This window comes from Staurois parvus, unplaced genomic scaffold, assembly GCF_062004578.1.
Source record: "Staurois parvus isolate SC_StPar_1 unplaced genomic scaffold, SC_StPar_1.0 ptg000130l, whole genome shotgun sequence".
NCBI lineage: Eukaryota > Metazoa > Chordata > Amphibia > Anura > Ranidae > Staurois > Staurois parvus.
In genome coordinates this window covers 4,416,581-4,437,120 of record NW_028317926.1, presented here as the reverse complement: position 1 = coordinate 4,437,120, position 20,540 = coordinate 4,416,581, and the positions used below count along the sequence as shown (strand labels likewise).

The following is a 20,540-nucleotide window of genomic DNA, read 5'->3' as shown; positions in this document are numbered from 1 at the left end:
TTTGTATTCCTTTCTCTGGTTAGAAAATCCTGTTTGTCACATATACTGTATTTTGTAATGCCTGTTCCTCATTTAGTTTAAATCTCTAATCCTAATTGACTTCTTTAAAGGGATTTCACATGCCTATCTACTTCATCTACAGTATATTCTCAATTTTAACACTATACAAATTGGTACAAGTTCAGTTTTCTAATTCCTGAATGCAGGTTCATTTCAAATTTCATGAAATCAAATGTATATGTAATGGAGTAATTTAAACTCTTTTTCAAAAGGTGTCATGCAATCAACAGATAAATCCACCCAAGATAAATTAATCACTTGACAATTATCATAAGAGCATTTTTCATGCTGACTGACAATCCCACTGATTTTTATTCACTAGAGTCCTGAATAAATTCAAATCAATCTGTAACCTTTCTGGACAATATGCCATAGTTTAGCTAAAGTCGAGTTATTGGGTTTCTATGTCCCAATATATTAATACCTAATTGTCCCCATGTTCTGCCCCTCCTTCTCATGCACTGAGTGCTGCTGTATAGGGAATTAAAATAGGGTAATATCAAATGCTGGCATTTATAGTAGTTGTAATTAAAATGCATTTAATTGTCTTTTTAACAAATTGCATTTTTAATATGTTCCTTGTTCAGAAACATTTAACCAAATTGTATTTTCAGTCCTAAAAATATATAAAGAAAGCTCTGTACATTCCTTTAAAGATAGCACATTGTGAAGCTGTTGCGTTCTATCATATATGTTTCACATCTCGCCCCTTTTTCTGTTTCTATCACATACGGTAAGTGGCTGACAGATGGTTTCACACTAGTAGAGCGTTCCTAATCATTTGCAGGACTTCTGTAGGAACTGGTCACAGTTGTTGTTTGTATATAGATAGTCTGAGAAGAAGACTGCAAGGTTTACAAAACATAATTTTAATTTTAGGTTGTCTAGTCAGTTTTATGTTATGTAAATTTGTTATTGGAGCATTATGAAACAACAGATCCAAAAGTAAAGTCTAAAATATTTTCTAAGATCCTAAAATCTGAATCTGAATTTAAACCTTTGTTTTTGAAAAAGGCTCTTGTTTACAAAAATGGATATGGAAGACAAACACTTCTTGTAATGTTCCAGAAGATTTAATGCCTAGGATGTGAGTTCTGCGGAGACCGCGGTGGTCCTCCCATGCATGGCCCCATGGGTCTTGGCACCGGTGGGCTTGTCACAGCAATACGGGGTGTTGGCATTGTTGGACCCTCTCGTCGTGCTAATCCTGGGGTATTGTTGTTTGGTGAGGTTATACCACTGGCTGGCTGTGAAGTTATTTGTGTGTGGTTCTCTGGAATAAAAGAAAACAGCTTTACGTTAAAACATATCACTAGGTTATATGTAGGACTTTTATTAAAGATACTTTTACCTTTGACTTTGGATCATTTGTTTCTAGCACTGTACATTTGATCTGTAAGCTTTTGATACAAATGTGAAAGCAGAACATTGGCTCCTGTTGCATGACATAGTAACTATGCAGGAGAAGGGAAGGGGTTGTACCACCCAAAAAGTAATATTTTAGTTGTAGGCAGGAGGTGAAGTCAATAATATCCAACAATTTAGATGCATTTGTGCACCATTTGTGACACTTTTGTAGAGTCCTAACTCAATCATTTTCCATTTGTTTCCTATTGGACTGAGCATCAGCTCATCTCACATGCATTTCTAATACGCTATATACATGTGCTTTATATTTAATTTTATATCTATGTTTATATTTGTTTACGAGTGAAAAGGAGATTATTTCATCTGAGCGCTGCACTGTTGGATATTATTGTTTACAAGGGTTGGAGGTTTAACCTTTTATGCAAGCTGCTAACCATACATTTCTAGCGCTCGTTCATCTACCTTTTAGGAGGCTAAGTCAGCTGATGGCTTCCTATGTCTTGGTTACTCTAACAGCCACATCTCCCATCACAATTCCTGAATTTGTACCTATTCATTTGGCAGTATAGGTAATTCCCAATCACCTTTCCAGCATTTCCTGTTGCATTTATAACATACAAAAATAAAGTCCAGCACTGGGATTGGAAACCCATCATCATAGCCACAGCAGGTGTTCAGTTTCAGAAACTCATGTACAGATATCTCATCAATAGAGTCCTGGTGATATAAGAAATTGTCAGGTGACCTACTGTACCTCTGAGATCATTGATATATGTACCTTGTCAGAGCTAAGCAGTGCAGAAACCTATCATAAACAACATCAAAGAAGTCCCAGTGTAACATCTATATATTTCTGGGAAAAGCAGTCAAAACCACCATTATTTTCTATGATTGCTGCCGTGCTATAATAATACTAATTAATGTCTCATTAAAACTATCTAACAGAACATTGCATTGCAGTTCCTAGCCTGGTGAATTAAACAGATTTTACTTTTATTTTTCCAAAAATATATTAGGAGTCTTGCTTTATAAAAGGCATTATTTTTTTGGCTTTCCATGTAAAAAAATAAATCTGACACTACCTGAATTTGAAAGTTAGCACTGGAAAATGGAAAGAATTAAACTATGTTAAAAAGTACTGTGATGACTTTCACTATCCCCAGGACAGACTGAATAATATGCACGATTTTGCTGCAGATGTGATTTAGCTATAATTAATATTTGATCAACTAACTTTCTGTTCTTACAAAAAAAGGATATGCTCAGTTTCAACTTTGACCACAAGAGGACATGAAGAGATTATTCAAACTTGTTATGGTTTGAGCCTCACCTTGTATGTATGTCATCTTGCTTGCAAGACATTAATTAGCATAATTTGCATGAATGCCATGCTAACTTCAGCAGCTTGTAAAGATTATTATCTACTGCTATACACAAAATGTTTTTTTTGTTTGTTTTTATGGAAAGTCCATTGGCCATACAAGGATATAATAAGGAGACATCATACAAACAGGGTAGACCACCCCGTGAGAACAGATATATAGCATAAGCTGGAGCTGCCAAAATAGACGAAGATTTCCAATTTCTAAGACTTACTAACAAATAATAAGGAATAAAACAGACGGGACAAGAGACATGAGGTATTGGGGGAGGGGGATAGGGAAAAGGACCAGAAATCTAGCAGGTAACAGGTATAAAATGTGATACTGATGGACCTTAAAGAAAGTAAGCTGACTTAACTAGCAATTATCCCAATATAATTGGTTTCAAGCCTGCTCAAAAAATACACCTCATGTAAAATTTGCCAAATATCTGATGGTTCTTAAACATATGTTGTTCAATTTCAAAGATTAAGACCTTCAATCTTCATTTTATCCAGACCTCCATGATTAAGCCCTGGGGATGGGACAAAACATGCTGCAGGCATGGCTTAGATTAATCAAGCTGGGGCTGCTTTTACCTGCTAACCACTGGGCTGGGCAAGGTGTGTGGCGGCCAGGCTATCTCTTCCTATTTCTACAATATGTTATTCAAGTTAACAGTACTGATCTAGCCTGAAAACCCACTATAAGAATCTGGACTTTGTTTCCAGTATTTTGTTTTTAGGTTTATCCACTTCTAAATGTATCATATCCCTTTTGTTTAAGTTTCCATATACAATCTGTGATTTTTCAAACATTTAATAAATGAAAAATGATTTCCAGGGTACTATGGGCTAGCTAGCACAACAGTTACTGCCTGCTTCATAGCTTGATTTATGATTAAAACTTAGGCATCCAATTATGTATGAGGAACTGGGATAAGTCACTGTAATGATTCATTTAGCCATGTGCAAATTTAAAGTGTATGTCAAGGAAAAATAAAGCCATGTGTAAATTTAAAGTGTATGTCAGGAAAGTACATATATTCAATACATGCAATTTTCCCATGTTTTAACTATTTAAAGTATACAAAAATACATGTTGGTCTGCCAGAAAGTCCTGTTGTGGGATGAAAACACTTGGTATTTTGCAAGTGTTTTAAGCCCTGCCAACTTTTTCTTACCAAGTTGCTCAGACCCACCTACTCTAACATCTATAACAACACACTAGTGGTATAATTAACAGACCAACTGGGAGCAAATAAGAGAAGTTCATTGTTACATACACTTTAACCTTGAGTTACTGAGGTCTGTAAACAATAGGTTGTTTTCATCAGGATGTTAGAGATAAGGGGAAAACCTGAAAAATACCACAGACCTCTACCTTCCGAGTAAAAATAATGACAAAATATCAATGACAATAATTTATATTTTTTAGACTGCAGGACTTATAACTATGAGGACTTAGTCCTGATCATATTAAAAGAAATTGATAAAGCCACTGTACATTCTCTTTTATCCTTTGGTTGCAATCAATAAGAATGGAAGGGGTAACTTTTTATATCTTCCATCAGACTGCTTTATACAGTAAATTAATAGTTTCCGCTGGACCATTGGTAGGCATAGAGTTTCCATGGCTTCACTGTTTTCATACCTGTCCCAGAAGTCTGGAGCCTAAGTGCATTCCTTGCACTAGGAGGAAGTAATTCTTCCAGGTCCCTCATAATCGAATTAACCTGGGTGTTATTATTGCGTTTATTCTTTTCCTCTTCTCTTTGCTTTATTAGGAAAATAAAGTTAGTATACTATGCCATTAAGGAGATAACAGTATCAAAGCCTAACTCTATAGGTAGAAGATACAAAGGTATCCTTTTTATAACTCCATGGGAAAATCTATTACATCTAAATGAGGCATATGCTAAATATTTAAACATAATTGACTTTGGTAGACCTTGTGTAATGTACCATAAAATAACAACTGCTTGACTAATTACTAAATTGGAGAAAAACATTGAATGCAGACTTCTTTGGCCTTTCCAAATGGTCCTCATTCTGTTTGTTGAACTTAAATAAATATGTTACATATTATGATGTCTGTACTTACCATCTGCATTTTCTTCTTGAGATCTATGTTTGCTTGCTGGTAAGCTTTGGAAACAGCATTAAGGTAATAAATTGCTAATCTGGAAGAAACATGGTTCATATGAATGGAGATAATTATTACCATCACAACACATAAAACATTTGAGCTTTAATATGGCTCTCGGTGACTGATGTACATGAATGTCCCCCTTCTGGAAATGTGAACAGATTTTGTAAATAGTATCTCTTAATCTTTTATTAAGGGACACAGTGAAGAAGGAATTTTGAGATGTATGGGTTATACTGCCTTCTGCAGGAGAATTGGACTCTCCCAATTTTTGATAAACTTTTTGGATGAAATGAGAATTCTCAAAACCACCTATGCCTAATTACTAATTAAGTGTGTGTGCCTCGGAGTCCTGTCAAGTTCTTTTTACTGTAAATTCTTCTGTATGTATTCTTTTTTTTAACTAGGAGTTCTTAACATGGAGTTTAAGAAATGATCCCCACATTATTGGTGCATCGTTACTATGCATGACTGCACCAGATTCAGTGTGCTCCAGTTTTAGTAAATCCCTCCATTGAATTTAGATGAGTTGTTCATTTATTTTTATTATTATACTATATTTAGTATTACCTCTACTGTAAGAGATTGATTGTTACAAGTTCTTATTTGTTGCTATTCTTTCTTTTTTTGGCAGGTCCACATTTTAGGTAGGAAAAAAACACCTTAGCTTAGCCTGCAGCTTATACCTCCTATAGCCGCATCGAACATACCTTTGTCCATTTTTTGACAAACCTATAGAATGTAACTCTTCTGGAAAACATGAGAGGTGATAAAACATTAATTGCAGATGTATTTACAGTTTTACCCAAGGCTTACAGCTATGTCAGGCTGCTGGACTGCAGAGACTCTGGGGCGCACTGTGTCATATTCCCCCAGTTCTAGACCTGCCTTCCAGCATTAAAATTCCCTTGATTCTTAGGTAATTTCATCAGTGCGGTAGTTGGTCCCAGTGGAAGCTCTTTGCTGCACTGTCACCACATATCTGGGTGCAGAGTACTTATAATACGGTTGCATAGACTGGCAGTCAAGGGTGAGAATAGTTGAGGAAAGATCAGAGGGAAATTGCCTACATGCTGATGCATGGGTGTCAGTTTAGGCCTGAAAGGACTACAGAGGGGAGTTTACTAAACCGGTCACCAAGCTCATGGAGAAAAAAGGTTTTGAAAAGACATCTGAGTCAGCCATGGAAAAGATTGCAGATTCTCTGAAGGTAAGGTGATGGCTTTGCAATGGGAAACATCCAATTTTTACCTGGATTCCAGCTTTGAGCTCAGTTTTGGGCAAAAGGGAAGAAGTTCAGTAAAGTTTCTTGTTAGTGCATTGTGCAGTGCAGCCTTTGTCTTTAGATATAGTGGAGCTCACATGTTTGGGAAGTGGGACATGCCTAGTGATATTTCTCCCAAGTGGTTGAGGCTTGAATTGATTGATAGTGACTGGAACAGTAAAATTGTGCTGTCATTCGGAGTTTACATAGTATTGTGTCTCCATCCCTATATGGCAACACATAGCAAATCATCAAGCACCCATGTAATTACATGGAGTCATCCACATGCTCCTCAAAACCTGAAAGTAACAGGAATTTTCTTTACTTTCTTTCCTTCTAGCTGCTGAATGGTGCAATGGGAGAGTGAATGAAAGGTAAGTATGTGAGGCCAGGGACCAAGCTTTAAAAACTCAGATTAGCTTTAGGAAGATTTGGGAGAAAAGTGTGAGAAAAATAATTTCTTACATCATAAGAAGAATAGCTGGGATGATTAGTCCAGGATTTGCTATTGAACTGAGAATTTTGGCAACAAAAGGAGGAAAGTCATTTTCCATTGTTTCTTGGATTACATCAAACATTCTCTTCTTCCCACTGAAATCACAAACAAATCAGTATGAGCAAACACCATATTTAGTTTCTGTTCACCATTATTAATCAAGAAACATTGATAAACTTACGTTTGAAATTAGATTTTTTGATTATATGAACTGTTGGAAAAGTACTATATCATTTGTGGCTCATGCCATTCAGTATGTGGGAGCTAAATTTCTTAGAGCTGTAGTAGACTTTATAAAAGTGTAATACAGCACCCTGTAAGGGTTATCCATTGAGGACTAAAATTAAACTACATCTCTATTTTAGCCATTTTTATTAGATTTGGAAAGGGCCGGGAAGTATTAGAGCCCTTCTAGTATTTGCTGTTGGTGTCTCCTTTAGGGACATTTCCTCTCTGTTTGTGTCCTTTGTCATTGGGACAGAAAGTCATGGGAAACATTTATCATTGTCAGTGGAATTTGAAGACATTTATACCTGATATGCTGTGCTATTTCTTTGTGAAAGAAAGTGAAAGGACAGGAAAAAACTGGTTATACCTATTCTTGTTGATTATACGTATACACTGTAACTCTGGATAAAAGCTGATAGACACCTACAGTATGTATTAGGCAGGAAAAACATTTTCTATCATACCCTCCTTCAATGCAATTCAATGTTCATCCTCAACTAACCTGTACATAAATTGTGATGTGACACTGACTGCAATTCCATAGTGATACTCATCTCCTTGGCAATGCTACTGCTCGATGTCCACCCTCACACATCCCCTTCAGTGTCACAGCTCCCTTTATAGACCTTTCTACCTGCACCTTGTGTTTTTCACCCACATAAAATGTGCATTGATCATGTAGTTTCATGATGTCATATGTTGCCCTGTACATACAGCCTATAGTAGAGTAAATCTTTACATTCCTTTGCCTAGTTTCTGTTTGTGTTCAAACAGGAGGCATGGTGCTTTACTGGCTAATGCATGGAACTGACATTTTCCGTGAATAATCTACATATACCACAATCCCTGGGTCTCTCAGTCTAGTGTTCTGCAGGTGAGAGCTAAACTGTAATAGGATCTGATAGACACAAGCAAGCAGAGAAAGAAAGAAATAGATGTGTTTTCATAACATCAGCACTCCCAATATTTTGATGTAACTCAGGGAAATGGTAAGACATGGACATTGTGTGTTCTGGAACATTACATTACCTGTCCCTTTAGCAACTAAAGACAAGCTAAATTAATTAATACATGAACACAAGGGAATTAATCAGCCATGACACTACAAACTGCAGTCACAACATGTAAGCCCATCATCAGACCAGGTTAACATATATGCGAATTGGATGCATCTTGAACTCATCCAATTCGCATAACATTTGAACCAAAATCCTTTTTTAAAAAAGAGTCTGGCACGATTTTCAGCCCGGTTCACGTGCAATTCCAATGTCATACACTTTAACAATTCGCACTGGAGTGGCACCTGAACCACTGAATGAAGCTGCAGCGGATTCTTTTATAAATTCCATTGCCAATTAGCCCCGCACAGATGTAAACCCAGGCTTACAAACAAATGACACAGGAAATATAACTACATTAATACCTAGTTAAAACAGCAAAAAACAACTGAAAATTTGCATTGCCTTTACAGGTGAGGAAAGCTGTATTATATAAATAAGGACTGCTGAAAAACAAAATTTGTTCACCCATGACATGGTGTAAGCATAGTCACTGGCTATCCAATCAACAAATGATACATTGCTTGACCCAACACATTTTTTTTTTACAGCATAATCACTGCACAGACAAAGTGACAAAATATGACTGGGTTTCATCACTGAGACATCATTCATCTTTAAAACATTGAAATGCCGATATATCACTTAGCATTTGTGCGTAGGTATCTTTGATCTGCAGTGAATCGGTTTAACCTCCCTAGCTGTATGATTATGTCCATATTTCTGTGCTGAAAGCAGTACATTTTTTTGCATGGAAATATGTCGTTTTTTTATTGTAGGCTTGTAATTTTTAGGAATAACTCACTGAAATCTTTCCCGAGCAAGAGTCTAGTAAACATTCCGGGTAGCATAAAACTTGAAACATGAAATCATAAATTATAATTTAATAAATAATCCTAAAAAATAATAAAATAATAATATTAAATTAAATTCAATAATATAATCAAACCAAAAATACTGAAATTTGAAATATAGCACCAAGTTCTCACATCACTGAGCAAAGTCACAAAATCGTTTTCAGTGTGATGACGAATTTCCCCACAAATCAATATCACTCAATTCTGCAAGTGGTTCTGATTTATTATCGCTGTTCTCTAGCTGGTCTAAAACCGATTTTGACCTAAAGGGACGCTTTTTGGACGCCATGGACTTTTCTAAGTTTCCAGGCAGAAAGAATAGTCAAAATGCAGGCAGGGCACAGGACAAAGCGTTAGGGACAAAATGTATGTGAAATGGTTTGAAACAGTAATGTTTTACGATGTTATTTTAGTTTATTAGAAAATGAAATTTTTTTGAATTTTTACATTTGCCGCCGCTTCCGGCCCCCGATGTCCCGACGCTCGCAGGGACCGGAACACGTAAACCGATGCTGGCATCGGCGGGAGGAGATGGCCAAGGACGCTGCAGGGGACGCATCGCGGGAGCGAAGGACAAGGTAAGCGCTGCAGGGAATCCCTGAGCAACGCCACATGGTAAGCCCGAGTGTAGCTCGCGGTTACCGCTTTTGGTTCTGAAACTTTACCCCGAGCTACACTCAGGAATACCGCCAGGGGGGTTAAGAAAACAGGCAATCACCAGTCATTAATAGTATCAAGACCAAAAAAAAATCTGTAATTGACAGCTTGCAGAGTCAAGACAATGTACCATATTGAATGGCATTTAATTAAGCTTGTCAGCAGCTGGTTACAATTACATATATGGAATATGGTTCCTTCATTCATACCTAAATGGCCCACAGTCAAATGATGGTGGAAGAGACATAATTGTATAAGCCACAGGCAGAAGACTCAAGAAAAGAATAAGGAGGAGAAGTCCCATGTAGAAATTATTTGATTTAGATGCTTTGAAGACCCGCTCATGAGGAACATTACTGCTCATAACAGCCCAACACTGAAAGTACATTGAAGTGAGCAACCTAAGGACATTAATTCCAATCAGTCCTGGAGCGTAAAATGATCCCATCCTGTGAAAGAAACAACAAAGGCCTTTACTCTAACATATTATTATATAAAATATAAGTAACATACACTACAGGCAGTCCCCGAGTTACAAACATTTGAGTTACGAACGAAAAAGGGGTCTCCACTGAAGGTTTATCACCAATCCTTGTTTCAACAACAACCCAAAATTTTCAAAATCCAATTGTCACAGGGACAGAAAGTGAGGTGAAATCTTATGAACAGGGGCACAGACAACATTACTGGGGTGTTAACCCTCCCCTTTGCTATCCCAAAAACATAGAAATAATTTTTTTGGCTGGAGCTACACTTAAAACATTTACCTGCTTCAACTTACACACAAATTCAACTTAAGAACAAACCAAAAAAACCCTTGTTCGTAACTCGGGGACCCCTATGTACAGCTGTACATTGTTCTAAAAGGTTAGCAGTATTAAAATTGTAATAAAGTGTATCTTTTTTTTTCCTTCCCTCGCATCAATTGTTGGTATAGGATTGTGTATATGGAGGTTTTCATTTTTTTTTCTATTGGTTGAACAAGATGGGCTTGTGTCTTGTTTTCACCCTGACTATTTTACTATTTTTCTGTAGTCAAATCTTGTATTTTTTACTTTTGGATAGAGTAGGTAATGTTTAGGACCCGTCATGTTTTTTTCTTTTCCCTGTTCCAGAGAGTGGAAGTAATAGTTTATCTTCAAAGTTTCTTTCTCTTCCACACTCTATCCAAAACTTTAAAAAATGCCTAAAGAAATGCTTAAATGAAACATAAGGAATACTGTAAGTAAAGAGACTGAAGACAATTAACAGTGTTTCCTAGTTAATGATCACTGCCGAAATACATTAGTCAATTGACTATTATTAATAACATTCAGACAAGCTTTCAAAGGAGCACATGTTCACTACAGTTTACAACTAACCTCAGCCTTTAATTAATAACTGACTTAAGCCAGTGATAACACATTTTAGAAAGCAAAAATAAGTTTAAATGACTGTGCATAGTGTAATTTACTAATTATCATGCTGCAATCATTTAAATAAAAAGCTTAAAAAATTAGTGTCAAAATCAAATTAACTTTTTTTTATAGTTTTAAAATATTTTTTAACTGAAGAAAAATGATTACAGCCGATGTAATTATTTTTGAAAAGGCTAAAATAATTCTTTATTTGTTACATGTTTTAGCCAAATCTGAAAAAAATGCTCCCATTGTTACTCATTTACTAGAGAACTATACTTGCAGCCATATATTTTTGGACATTTTCCATATTTTTAACAACTCTAGAACAGACAGTTTTGCCTTTTATACCGATTTGGCCCTTGGCATGGAAGGTCACTGCTTGCAAGTGTCTACAAGAGACAGCCAAGCTCCTCATTATTTTAATGAGACTCATTTTGTTTTTCTGCTATTGTATTTGAGAGTTTAAATTAGGTAAGTTCAGCTGAAGCTGAAAATAAATTCTTGCATCTGCTTTACTGTACATACACAATTGCTTTCCTAACACACTGCCAGATCTTTAATAATTGAACAGATTACAAGAATATGAAGTTCTATAAAAAATATCCCGACAGCTATTTGCTGACTGGAGCAAAAGCTGCCTGCTTCCCCTTCCAAATAACTACCAGAGCAAATCTCTTTGTATCTTGGAGCCCTGATCAAATATGACTTCAGTCAGGGATTTCATAATTATTTATTAATCTTTCTGTGCAACGAACCACTTTTATCCTTTTGTTACCTAGTTGTATCACAGATGCTATGTATCCCTGCCCTGTTTTGGAAATTGCCTTCTCTCTTCCCTTTCCCCCCATGCTTTTCCACTCTTTCTCTTTACTTTCCTCTGTTTAAAGATTAACTCCACTTTCACAGAATATATATATATATATATATATATATATATATATATATATAAAAATACTACTCTTCCATATACAATTGCTACAGAAACCATATTGTAAATTTAATGTTATTAAAAATTAACTTTCCTTTTCAGACTGCAGCTCTGTCATTTTCAGTAAAACTCCATGCAATATGCTAATCTGGAGGCGTTCTGGACACAGATGTTGTGCAGAACTTCCCCAGAAATGTAATTTGCCCCTTGTGTCATTGGCTCTCTGATTTTCCCAAAATATATGTCAGATTTTAGGTATCCTCTGCAACAAAAAATTGTCGTTTTTGGTGAGATACTTACAAATGAATTTTTACATCTAAAGCGATGCAGACACTGCAACTTTCTTTGTTAGAATGCTGAAAGATCAGCAGATCAATAAGGAAAAAAAAAATCACACCCATTCAGATTTACTCTACACAAATAAACAGCTATTTCTTTAGAGCAAAAACAGGTAGGACTCTGCAACTAAGTTTTTTTTTAATCCTTGCAATTTACACAGATTACCCAGAAGGGATTGTTTTTTTTATTCTGAACGAAAGTGGATTTACTTTTTAAGTGTTTGATTTCTATTTATTACCATTTAAAAGAGATTTCTCAGCAAAACACACAATTACAATATAATAAAGGATACATTTACATGATAAAAACTAATGAATTAACATTATTTTGCAGGTTAAATATATGCATATATTATTTATTTTTACAACAGCCTAAAAAGCATTGCAACTGCGATCAGCAGATCGTGGGTTCAGTCTCAGGCTCCTGCACAGTTTTTTCCAGCCTTGTGCCCATAACTCTTTCTACATAATTATATACATACATATAATACACACAGTACATATAATTTTTGCAGTATAACAGTGTCCAGCAAATGTGGGTTAGAAGCAGGTAAGAAAGTAATCTGCAAAGTAGTAAAAGCACTATATAAATAACAAACAAGTTACCACACAGTTACTAGAAATTCAGGATAATGTTACCAGATCATTCCTTGATTGAAGACCAGTCCTAGAACATTACCACTGATATCAAACTCTGCATAGGAAGGCTAAGGGGGATAAATGTAAAGGTGTTATTGCTTTACAAAAAAGGTATATACAATAACTAAAACTTCATTTTTCAAACACAAATTAGAAATACATTCTACAGTGTTAAACAAGAGCATGCAGTTTATCAATTTACTTTCAATATAGGATTTAGAATGATCCCTTAGAGACCAAATCTAACCTACCTTTTGGATAGAGCAGGGAAGGGTTAGAACTTCTATCACACTAATAGTCCTCACCATAATAGAAACCATGTTGTTTTTGCTTAGAAAAGCAAAAAGTGCAGCACCACGGAAATAATTATACATACAAACAAACAGAAATGTGATCCAAAGAAATGTAAAAAATATAAAAACAAAGTGACAAGACAGTCTATATAGCATAACGTCCAAGTGAGAAAACTTGAAATATTCAGTCCACCACCATAACAACTGAGATCCTTCTTTGTGTAAAGAATTCATAAGTCCACCACCGCCTCCCTGTGAATTCAAAACTCACTGGAACCAATAGCTGTCATTATAACAGCATAAATGACCATGTGTCATAAAAAGGCGTAGTGTGTAAATGTTGTTGCTCAGCAGCTGAATCCACAAGTACCTCTCGATGGGATTGGGCTAGGACAAAATAAGACTTACGAGTGAATCAGTCTCCAATAGTATAGTATTTATTAAGATATGTAAGTAAAAAAACCTCCAAACAAAACAATATATACTAGCTTACATGTATAGCTGCTGCTGACTCGGGATCGGCAGCGGTGTGATGTCAACACTTGATAGTGTCCTTTTGGACGAAATGCATCAGTGAGGATCAAAAATTAAAAAATGCTTATGACTGGATGTACAGTAAGCTTTAATTCTGCCAAATGTTGAGTTCATTAACACATTGGTTTGCTTACTGAATAGATTCCCTCACTTCTAAAAGATGATATATATATATATATATATATATATATATATATATATATATATATATATATACTACATTGCCAAAAGTATTGGGACACCCCTGAAAATCATTGGATTCAAGTGTTCCAATCACCTCCATGGCCACAGGTGTATAAAATCAAGCACATAGGCATGCAGACTGCTTCTACAAACATTTGTGAAAGAATGGAGTTCAGTGAATTCAAGCATGGTAGCGTGATAGGTTGCCACCTGTGTAATAAGTCCATCCATGAAATTTCCTTGCTACTAAATATTCCATGGGCAACTGTTAGTGGTATTATAATGAAGTGGAAGCAACTGGAAACAACAGCAATTCAGCCACAAAGTGGTAGGCCACGTAAAATGAAAGAGTGAGGTCATCGCATGCTGCAGCGCACAGTGCACAGAAGTTGCCAACTGTCTACAGAGTCAATAGTTAACAACCTCCAAACTTTGTGTGGCCTTCAGATTAGCACAACAACAGTGAGTAGAGAGTTTCATGGAATTGGTTTCCATTCAGCTGCATTCAAGCCTTACATCATCAAGTGCAATGCAAAGCGTTGGATGTAGTGGTGTACAGCACGCCACAACTAGACTCTATATCAGTGGAGCCATGTTCTCTGGAGTTATGAATCATGCTTCTCTGTCTGGCAATCCGATGGAAGTAAGAACCAGCAAACACAAATGCTCCTGCGCTTGGGGATGGACTCGATGCAGGCTACAACCACATTAAGAATGTCCTGGAACATGCACACCTTGCTGCCCTCAAATGGACCGGGGAAATCTAAATATACTGAATGAGGAAAGACAAAACAGAGGGCGCACAGGCCTAGTGCATTACCATAAAAAATGTTTAATAAAAAATAAAGTAGGTGTTGTACTCACAAATGACAATATAGTCAAGGCACATCACAAAGAACAGCTGGGTCAACACCGCGCTGAGTAACAGTCCGCAATAGGGAGTGTAGACATCCAAAAGGCTGACGCGTTTCGAGGACTTGCCTCTTCCTCAGAGCCCTCTGAGGAAGAGGCAAGTCCTCGAAACGCGTCAGCCTTTTGGATGTCTACACTCCCTATTGCGGACTGTTACTCAGCGCGGTGTTGACCCAGCTGTTCTTTGTGATGTGCCTTGATTATATTGTCATTTGTGAGTACAACACCTACTTTATTTTTTATTAAACATTTTTTATGGTAATGCACTAGGCCTGTGCGCCCTCTGTTTTGTCTTTCCTCAATCCGATGGAAGTGCCTGGGCTTGGCAGTTGCCAGGAGAACGGTACTTGCCTGACTGCATTGTGAAAGTGTAAAGTTTGATGAAGGGGGGATTATGGTGTGGGGTTGTTTTTCAGGGGTTGGGCTTGGCCCCTTAGTTCCAGTGACGGAACCTCTTAAGGTGTCAGCGTACCAAGACATTTTGGACAATTTCATGCTCCCAACTTTGTGGGAACAGTTTGGGGATGGCCCCTTCCTGTTCCAACATGACTGCGCACCAGTGCACAAAGCAAGGTCCATAAAGACATGGATGAGCGAATTTGGGGTGGAGGAACTTGACTGGCCTACACAGAGTCCTGACCTTAACCCAATAAAACACCTTGGGGATGAATTAGAGCGGAGACTGTGAGTCAGGCCTACTCGTCCGACGTCAGTGCCTGACCTCACAAATGCGCTTCTGAAAGAATGGTCAAACTTTCCCATAGACATACTCCTAAACCTTGTGGACAGCCTTCCCAGAAGAGTTGAAGCTGTTATAGCTGCAAGGGGTGGGTCAAGTTAATATTAGACTAAGACTGGGATGCCATTAAAGTTGATGTGCGTGTAAAGGTAGGCATCCCAATACTTTTGGCAATATAGTATGTATATATACATGTCCTGAATTCATACTAACTAACATTATGGTCCAAGATCTCAGGACACTGTTAGCCTCCCCCATGTTCTGCATTTCATCTGACTACTTTCCGGTGCACCCAAATTACAACCTCTTAGTCCTGGTTGGTCCCACCCAGACCCTGTCTCTAAATGAGCAAGGACTGCCCATTTGTGGCTCCGATCCCCACAATTAGTGCATTTTTCAGTTACTGGGCATGTGCAGTGAAACAGCTAAGATTGATGCTGTGACCCATGAACATGACCAGGGACAGAGCATTGGCGGGGCAGAAGACCAAGATGCGGGACTGTCCCAGGATTGGCATCTCTGCAAATACAGTTAACATTTAATGCATAAGTCTTGTAAAGTAAACAAAACCTGCTTTAATCTGCCTACTTTTTAGTCTCACATGCTTCCACTCCCAGACACTGCAGCTCACAGTGGGAGGTTTAGGACTGCTTTCACACTGATTCACTTTTGGTCCCTTCTTCAGTTAACAAAAGTTGAAGAAAACTGCATCCCTTTAAATCCTATGTAGCTCTTCACACTGGTTCGTTGCCCTTTAGTTGCGGTTAAAAAAATCTTGCTTGCTGCATTTTTGGTGCATGTTTGGTCCGGTAAAAAAAAGCACCAAAAATGCATCCCTCCATCGAAATGAATAGAAACCGCATCAAAAATGCAATGCACCTTTGGGAAGTCCTGGTTTACAGAATCACATGACAAGGGAGATCATTACATTCACTGGTGCCCTTCTAATCAACTCAGAACAGTGCAATTTTAGAAAAGGTTTCTGGTGGACATCAGTGCGATTTCAGCCCCATAGACTTCTATGTTATCACACAAAAGTCGCATCAGCATAGATAAGATACATTATATTTCTATATGACTTTGATTAAGTATTTTTTTTAACCCTCACCTCTCCTCCCTGGTCATATTTCATCCATGCATTTTGATACAGCTGCGATTTTGAAGCCTTTCTTCAATCAATCGATCCTACCTTCATTCAACCGACCCTTCCTTCAATCGATCGACCCTTAGACTGATCGGTCAACCCCTCCTTCAGTCCATCAAATGACCCTTCCTTCGATCCATCGATCAACCAGTCCTTCGATCCATCAATCAACCCTTCCTTCAATTGATTGACTCTTCCTTTGATCAGTCAACATTTCCTTTGATCGATTGACCATTCCTCCGATTGATCTAACTTTCCTTTGATCGATTGATCGATACTTTTATCAGTTGAAGGAAGGAGCAATCTATGACAGGAAAGGTTAATCAATTGATAAAAGGATTAATCGACTGATATACAAAACAATTGATTAATAAAAGGACTGATCAATTGATAACAGGGTCCATCAATAAAAAGATCGATTGCTAGGTAAAAAGATCAATAGATCGATCAAAGGATTGATCAGTCAATAAAAGGATTGATCAATAAAAGGATCAAATCGCTCAATAAAAGGATTGATAAAAGGATTGATTGATATATAAAACAATTGATCAATAAAAGGATTGATCAATTGATAACAGGATAGATTGCTAGATAAAAAGTACAATAGATCATTCAAAGGATTGATCAGTCAAAAAAAAGGACTGATCAATAAAAGGATCAATCTATCGATAAAAGGATTGATAAAAGGGTTGATTGATAAAAGGAAAGATCAAAACTGATTCAGTATGAACAGGTTTTAGGCAGCAAGAATGAGAGAAGAGAGATGAGGGTTAAAAAAAGAAAAAAACAACACTGATCCATCAAAGTTGCATAGGAATGTTTCTTATCTATGCTGATGCGACTTCTGTGAGATAACACAAAAGTCTATGGGGCTGAAATCGCACTGAAGTCAGAATATAATGTGATTTCCCATGTCATCCAATTCTGTGAAGCCCAGCTTGATAACTTCTAAAATCACATTAGAATTGTGGGAAATGATATGGGGAAAATGCAAACGCAACAAAACGCTTCAAAATGCATAATGCTTTGCTTTGAATTTAATGCAATGCGGGGAAAAATGCAGCAAAAACCTGGCAAAAACGCATATAATTTTGTAATAAATTTTTCATGCAGAGCAGTATGAAAGTAGTCTTAAGCAACAGAGGCAGTGCTGTCAATCCAGAAAGCAGTGAGAACAACTAGGTGTGACCAGATGATGACTTCCAAGTTACAGACCTGTGGATCAGCAGTGACAATGCTGATGGCCACCCCCAGGCAACATTTTTTCACACCGGGATGCCATCAGATTCTCTGCTCACACGGCTCCTGCATTCACCATCCACAAAACATGGCTGCTCTCTTTCTTCTTCTTCCTGTTCTCTAAACTCTGTGAAAACCCCACCTCTTCATGAATATAGAAATATCTATGCAGTCTGAAGCTGTGTTAGGAAAACAGTGGCATCTTGTGGCCAAACCGCAGAATGTCAGTCCTGAACATTTAATTTACTCCACACAATAATTTACTGCACACAAACAGTGTTCAAACAATGAGAGCTGTTTCCCCATCTCACACATGTGTAGCCTATATGAGAATGGCAACACTGCTCTGAAATCAGGAGTGCATCATCATTGTCACAGCACAGAGGTAACTGCATTAGGAGGACTTAATTAGCAAAACCAACCAGCATTGGTGGGACTTTGCTGGGGAAGAAAACTGTAAGTTCGGATGTATAAATAATATCAGTGCTGTTTCAATAAGAGTTCTACTTTAATCTACATGGTGGCAGTATGTTTGCATGAAGCATTTGAGAGTACCCAAAAGCAATTGATTTCTGAATGTGTTTGTTTCAAATTTGAACTTATCTTGACTGACTTGTTGCATGAACTGCTGTGTTGAAGTCGGACAATGGCCAAACAAGTGTGTAACATTCTGGAAGACAAAATATTTGTCCCCTGAAAAGCTTAATGCTGATCTACCATCAACTATGTAGAATGAGAACCTGTCTATCTGTATATAAATAAAATAGATTGTATAGGTAGCCCTCAGACTACATAGGAAATTGTACAGATTGTCTTGTGTGTGGCTAGGCACTCCAAAGAACCAATTTTTACACAAAGTCATTTTGTCCTTGGACCGAACCTAGATCTTATACAGTTGCTGTTATGAAAGCAAAGCAAACAAAATGAGAAATTAATGACACAGCAATATATAATGCATCCTATAAAGCAAAATAGTTAGTTCAAAAAGTTCCTAGCTGTTAGGTTCTGTTTGAATCGATGCACTGCTGAACTCTTAGTACGAGTAACATCATGAGGGAACTGCATACTCTACATGGTTTTTTATAGAAGATTAAGCAAATTTGCTTTAGAAGTCATTTAAAATTCAACTGAAGTGCTGAGAGAGTTTACAAATCATTCCAGTTCCCATCACACTGAAGACTGAACTCTCCCTATTAATGCTGCAATTTACTGTGGAGTCAGCATTCACATTATGCAAGTATTGCCTATATGGGGCAAATAATTATGTTGGATTTTGGCATTATTTAGATCGGCAGGTGTATTCGTTAGATCACTCCATCTATCTTTGCATACAGATTTCAAAGTGATTAATCCCTTGCTAAATTGAAACTTTTCAGACACTTTGTCATGTCAATCACTTTACCAGGGCTGTAGCAACCCATGTGAATAAAAGGCAGATCCAGTAATAGATTTTACAACTGGGTTCTGGTTCAGAAAAGTCTGAGGCCTTCTGGTCTAGATTTCTACTCCTGTACAGAACTTAAATGCCATTTTGTTAAGCAGAACAGGAAAATGGAGTATATATTCAACTACAGCTCTGAAAATCCAAACTTATCACAAGAAAGGCACCAGTGCCAAATTAGACTTTGTGGAGGCCCCTAGGTAGTCAAAACCTTGGGACCCCCTTGCAGGTTTCTGGAGGTTTTTCGTGTGCGCACGCTAATGGGATACCATTGAAATGAGTAGTGTGCACATCGACCGCTAGATTGAGATGACCATCACTGCTGTACATTACATATATGTATGTTGCACCAAACATTTTTACAAACTGAAAGATGAAAGAAGATGAGCTTTTAAGAGGCAAAGTGTGATGTGCACCTGATGTATATGGTGTATATACTATAGGTTGTTATTGCTAGCATTAATGTAGCACCCACCTAGAGTAGAATGCTATGCAAATTTGGTTTTTGGCTCCACCAGTAATCAGGGGAGCAGCGATTGTTTGTTCTGACCTGATCAGGGTCTCACAAGCTGAGAGATTGATTGCTTCCCCCTGCCTCTGAAAGAAATTTCCAGAGCTTAGGGCGGTTCAATCAATCAGCCTGAATATATAGATATAGATTAGGTTCAAGCCAATCCCTGGAGAGGACTGTCCAGTAGGGGGATGGAAAGGGGATAAATAGTCTGAGACACTGAAGTGCAGGGTTCCTTTTCCCCAGGAGGGTTCCAGAGGTGCAGGGCTGCTGTTCTCAAGCAGTCCATGGACCATGCAGCTGTTCTAGAAGGCCTCAGAAGTTAGAAGAGTAAATGGATTTCACTCAGAAACTGATGACAGAACCACACCACAAGGCATCCTTGGTCCTAAGAGGCTCCATCTTAATTGGTGGGTTGTGTCCAGAGGAAGCTGGAAGCTGGCAGCTGTTCTGGCGACTTAAGAGTAGTGACCCTAAGTTGATCCTTGCAAGCGAGTGTTGGGAAGTGGCAATGGCTACTAATTACAATGCTTTGAGCAAGGTACACAGATACTCAAAGGACTTGCCTTGTGACCTTTAGCTGAGAGGCCTTAGACTGTTCACCATTCAAAAAAGTACTAAGGAGAAGGATATATGTCAGAGATTTTCTTCATGGTCTCCAGGTGTGAGAGCTTAGCCTGCTTAGGAACTACCTCATGGCATTCAGCTGTGAGGTTTTAAACTGTCCAAAATTAATAATGCC

General features: G+C 37.6%; 1 protein-coding gene across 1 annotated transcript in view; it reads right to left on the bottom strand.

The window, feature by feature from the left end:
• Positions 1 to 913: 913 nt before the first annotated feature.
• LOC149466427 (transmembrane channel-like protein 2) overlaps positions 914 to 20,540 on the bottom strand; it is a 146,103-nt gene continuing 126,476 nt past the window's right edge. Inside the window, exons 13-18 of the mRNA XM_089672548.1 lie at positions 12,803 to 12,870; positions 9,707 to 9,946; positions 6,667 to 6,792; positions 4,893 to 4,971; positions 4,443 to 4,566; positions 914 to 1,333 (exon numbers count right to left, since the gene is read on the bottom strand). Coding sequence (XP_089528674.1) covers positions 1,134 to 1,333; positions 4,443 to 4,566; positions 4,893 to 4,971; positions 6,667 to 6,792; positions 9,707 to 9,946; positions 12,803 to 12,870 — 837 coding nt within the window. The 3' untranslated portion in view covers positions 914 to 1,133. The remainder of the gene's footprint in view (positions 1,334 to 4,442; positions 4,567 to 4,892; positions 4,972 to 6,666; positions 6,793 to 9,706; positions 9,947 to 12,802; positions 12,871 to 20,540) is intronic.